At 43.8% G+C, this 4223-nt stretch overlaps 1 protein-coding gene across 1 annotated transcript; it reads right to left on the minus strand.

The window, feature by feature from the left end:
- Nucleotides 1–231: 231 nt before the first annotated feature.
- On the minus strand, nt 232–3983 carry LOC135374642 (uncharacterized). The gene is made up of 7 exons (XM_064607594.1): nt 3856–3983; nt 2427–2511; nt 2051–2209; nt 1617–1838; nt 1364–1538; nt 1196–1272; nt 232–785 (listed from the first exon to the last, which is right to left on the minus strand). Exons 1-7 carry the CDS (start codon nt 3933–3935, stop codon nt 510–512), a joined length of 1074 nt encoding a protein of 357 aa, XP_064463664.1. The 5' UTR covers nt 3936–3983; the 3' UTR covers nt 232–509.
- Between the last annotated feature and the right edge of the window lie 240 nt (nt 3984–4223).

A 4223-nucleotide genomic window follows, 5' to 3' on the forward strand; every position in this document is an offset into this window, starting at 1 on the left:
AAGCCTGGGATAGCTGTTTGTCGCAACTAAATACGTACCAACGAAAGAAGTTACCAAAATATTCCACGAATGTGTCCTGCACAGAATTCGCAAATTGTTAAGACCAAAGACCCTTTTTATGCTATACCTGCCACAAGAAGTGCCACAAAACTCCATGCAGCAACTGGGTTACATGGAGGTGAATAGAATCTCACATTCCAAGGAGGTTTGAGCTTTCTGCCAATCTTTCCATTCAGACATCCGTATTTACACAAATTGCCGAAATAAGAAGTTAAATGTCTCGGAACATGGACACGCTACAAAGATTGTATGAAATGGAATGACCTAGAAATATGGCCACCTCAAAGTTTACTAAATGAACACACTTGTTAGCAGTAATAGCTAAAAGTTAGTTAACTGATTGTCTTTAAGCGCGTGACTGGAGTAGAAAATCATCCACGTAACCTGAGACCGCAACTTTGAACACATTGTCTATGTGGTTAAAGCTGAAGAGAGGAATAGAGTCCACATCAAGCTGTTAGCGCTGTTACAACCCGCAGTGGGAGGGCTGTTAGGCGGGTGTACTTCACCCCCATCATTCGTTCTAGTACAGAGAGAGTGTTCTTAATGACTGGCGAATACTCAATATTAAAGGTCCAATACAAACACAACAACAGCGATACAGCTGAGGTGGCATCCAAGACGTTGACTGAGAGTCCTTCTGCAACAACACTGATGCTCCCAGTTGTAAGCAGGTCATCGCCTGTGTAGGTGATGGTCGGATAAGTGTGCTGGATGCCGGGTTCCTGTAGGATGAACAGAACCAGGTTGCACTCAACTTGCATGGGTATAATCTATCTAGGGACAGTGCACTTGGACACTGCTCCATCTGATAAGTATGGAAACTAAGCAAAAAACATTATTACAGGAAATCATTGTTGGCATATCCCGTTCATCTGCTGCATTCAGCGAGGGTGCACTGAGAAAGTGCAGCACTTCTCAAGCTTCCGTGTGCTTATTTCAAGATTTAAGATCGATATACATTTAACAGGAGCATACAGCCAATCACCCACAGCAAACGACTTCCTAAAAAAATCATTTGTGCGTAATCTGAGCGCAATCTTTGCGTCGAGGTGGTCTACATAGAGTTTTCATAGAAGGTTGCTGAGGCCATTGTCTGAAAGGAACAACGTTCAGAAATGTAAAATTTACGTACCAGCTTGACCACGAGTCTCTGCCAATTCTCTCTGAGCAGACCTGGCAGGGACTTTATTACTCCGATGGCAAAGTAGTCTGTAAAGGAGGTGGGAATTGTTACCTTTCATCGGACAAGCTTCCTAACCCATTATCGTACGACTTCAAGCTGATGAGTTTATGAACTCACACTTTTGTTCTGACGTTGGCAGCTGTTCTAGTTCCTTCCAAAATGCTTTCAGTTCAGCCTGGAGAGCTCTCTTCTGTGAAGCTAGCTGCAGTACCTTTTCGCCACAGTTGTTTATGAAGGAGAGCAGCGAAGTGTCTGCTTCTACGCCAGTGAGGCGCTGGAATTCATTCCTAACCTGGAAGTAATCACAATTGATTTTCAAATCTTGTCTCGGCAAGGATGATATGACAGTTCGCCACGTTGTGCAACCTACTTCTTCTTCATGTCTTAATGCAGGGTACTTGTTCAGTACGTCCTGCACTAGTGGACGCTCGGTCTTTATCCAGTTTCTCCGTGCCTGAAACGTCCTGTCCATTGCATTCTTCACTTTTTCCTTGTCAAAGACACGCTTCCTCATCTCTTTAGCCATGAAAGCCATGTGGCCATTGATGGATGCTTCGTCCTCTCCTTCTCCAAAGACAGAAGCGTGGGTACACTGTAATGAAGATTGCACAAAAAGGAAAGCATGAACATGAGTCCCACACTGCCCATATTACTGAGATTACACCCTTTATCTAATTTGAACAGGGAGCTTTTGAAACTACGTTGTGGTCAGCAACCATGCCTTACCTATTTTCCCCCGTCAAGGGTACAAAAGCTAAATGCTGCCTGTGAGTGGCATGGCAGTAGTGCAGACATTACACATACCTCCCGTGGAATGTGTTGTGGTTCCCTTGGATGTGCCTCAGCCCCCTTTTCTTTGTGTGACCTTCTTTTTTCCATGGCAGCATTTACCTCAGGCATGCTGTTTCCCAATCTTCGCCTACCGTTCTTGCCTTTGTTTCGTAACGCCATGTACCATGAGCCCTGAAAGGTACCAATGTTTGAGTGCACAGCACCCTTGCAGTCTGTGCTGCAGTAGAACTGTACTTCATGTTAGACTGCATCGTGCATTAAAATGGAATCACAAAAAATGTCTAGGGGCAGACATGCTTTGTTGTTGCACATAAGAGATAGTTCTTCCCCTAGCCAGCCGCTGACAGTTTTTTTTTCCTCACCCCCCCTCACCTCCGAGGGTACTTACATGCCCTTCTAGAGAGACGTCCCTGAGCACGGGGTACCGCCTGACAAGCTGTTGAGCAGCTTCTCTATACAGCTTTCCGGGGTACCTGTGGAATATATCCAGGAATGATGACCACCCCACGATCATCACACAGTGTGAGGCAAGCAAAAGCAATTATTTTTGCTGTGCCAACAAAATAGAATATGTCCTTTACCGTCCAGAACTTCCAACATTAATACTAGCACATTTGTCTCAAAATTTACTGTTACTATTTTGAAAACATGAGTAGTCCTTGCAAATAAAACTGAGTTCTGAAATTTTCCTCCATGTACATTCAGACATGTATCAGGTTCAAAATTAATTAATACACTATGCTGGGCTTGTAGGTACAATGACATAGGAAGGACGAGGCGCAGGACGACGAGAGACAAAGGCAAGGGCAGGACAAACAAGGACAGGAGCACACAGCGAGCGCCATTTAGGTGCTGGGTGTGTGCTCCCGTCCTTGTTCTTCTTGGTCTCTCGTCCTCCTGCACCTCATCCTTCCTATGTCAGGCTCAAAAGTAGCAAGGATTGTTGAATTCTGATCACTAGAGCGCAATTTTCATGCAAATGCGTTTTTTTTTTCTCGATATGGTACTGCATCTGGGCAGTGAGAAAATACTTTTGGCATTTGTTTAGGTGGATTGCAATTATTTTATGTTTCATATAAACGCATATATTGCACGTTACTGCATATTTGTGCAAAAAGTGCATGTTTGCCCTTTGTTTTGCCATACTCAGGGTCATGCCTTCCCTTTCCAGTTTACACCAGTTAGCTTGCGCCCTCCTACTGTGTTCTACGCGATTTCTGCGACACAACAAAAATGTCATTTTTGCTCTTCTCACCGACCATGTAAATTGTGTAGCCTGCTACTCTGGGCTACAGCATAGAATACACACTTGCACTGGCATAGCTCATGCAATACGTAGCCATTTTCTGCTGCGGTAAATCTTAGATTCCACGGAATAAACAAAAATGGTTGCTTGTTCAAACATTCCTTATGGTTTGGCAGTAATATTTCCCTGCTGGTGCATATCATTTTGTCTGAACAGAGAAAACATAGATATGACTAGAAGGTGCACTTTCTATTAGGCAGGATGACCGTAAATTGCAGTTATTCCCTATTACAAAGAAGTAGCTTCATACGAAATATATTTGTGTCCCCTCTGCAGTGCATGCCTTGTTTACAGGATTATTTTAAGCATACCAAAGTCCAGCCGCATATTATGAAGCGCGAGTTGGTGCACCTCTCATGAAACTTCAAAAAAATTGTGCAATTATGCCACAAATTCGTAATCTTGCAAATATTCTTGGAATCTCAGAATCACGGAAAACAAGGGCCCTATACACTGCTCGTGCATGTGTCAGACCCAAGATTTTGTTTATATATTTGCAGAATGATCTCACATTGAGTACGTGCACAGGTCATAATACACCCAATCGACAACCCTTCTCCTGAAGGCTTCGGGGATGTCACCCCTCCTCATGTTCTTGATTGTGGTTGCGACATCGAGAGGTGTCTCTGGTAGGTAATACTGGGCTGGTAGACCCTCCTGCTCTGTTGGAGCAGTGAAAGGCTGTGTCTTGGTGCTGCTTACAGGTACATTCTCAATGCTTCTGTAATTGTCAAGCACAAAGGTAAATACAGGGTGTTGAACATGAAAGAACTGATGCTCTGAGGCTGGAACAACATAGAAGGGACAAATACATACAAGGCCTCAATTTGCCTTAGAAATTAACGATGAAAGATGAAAGTCACTGAAAAGGTTAGCCAG

This window comes from Ornithodoros turicata, chromosome 1 (genome assembly GCF_037126465.1).
Source record: "Ornithodoros turicata isolate Travis chromosome 1, ASM3712646v1, whole genome shotgun sequence".
Taxonomy (NCBI): Eukaryota; Metazoa; Arthropoda; class Arachnida; order Ixodida; family Argasidae; genus Ornithodoros; species Ornithodoros turicata.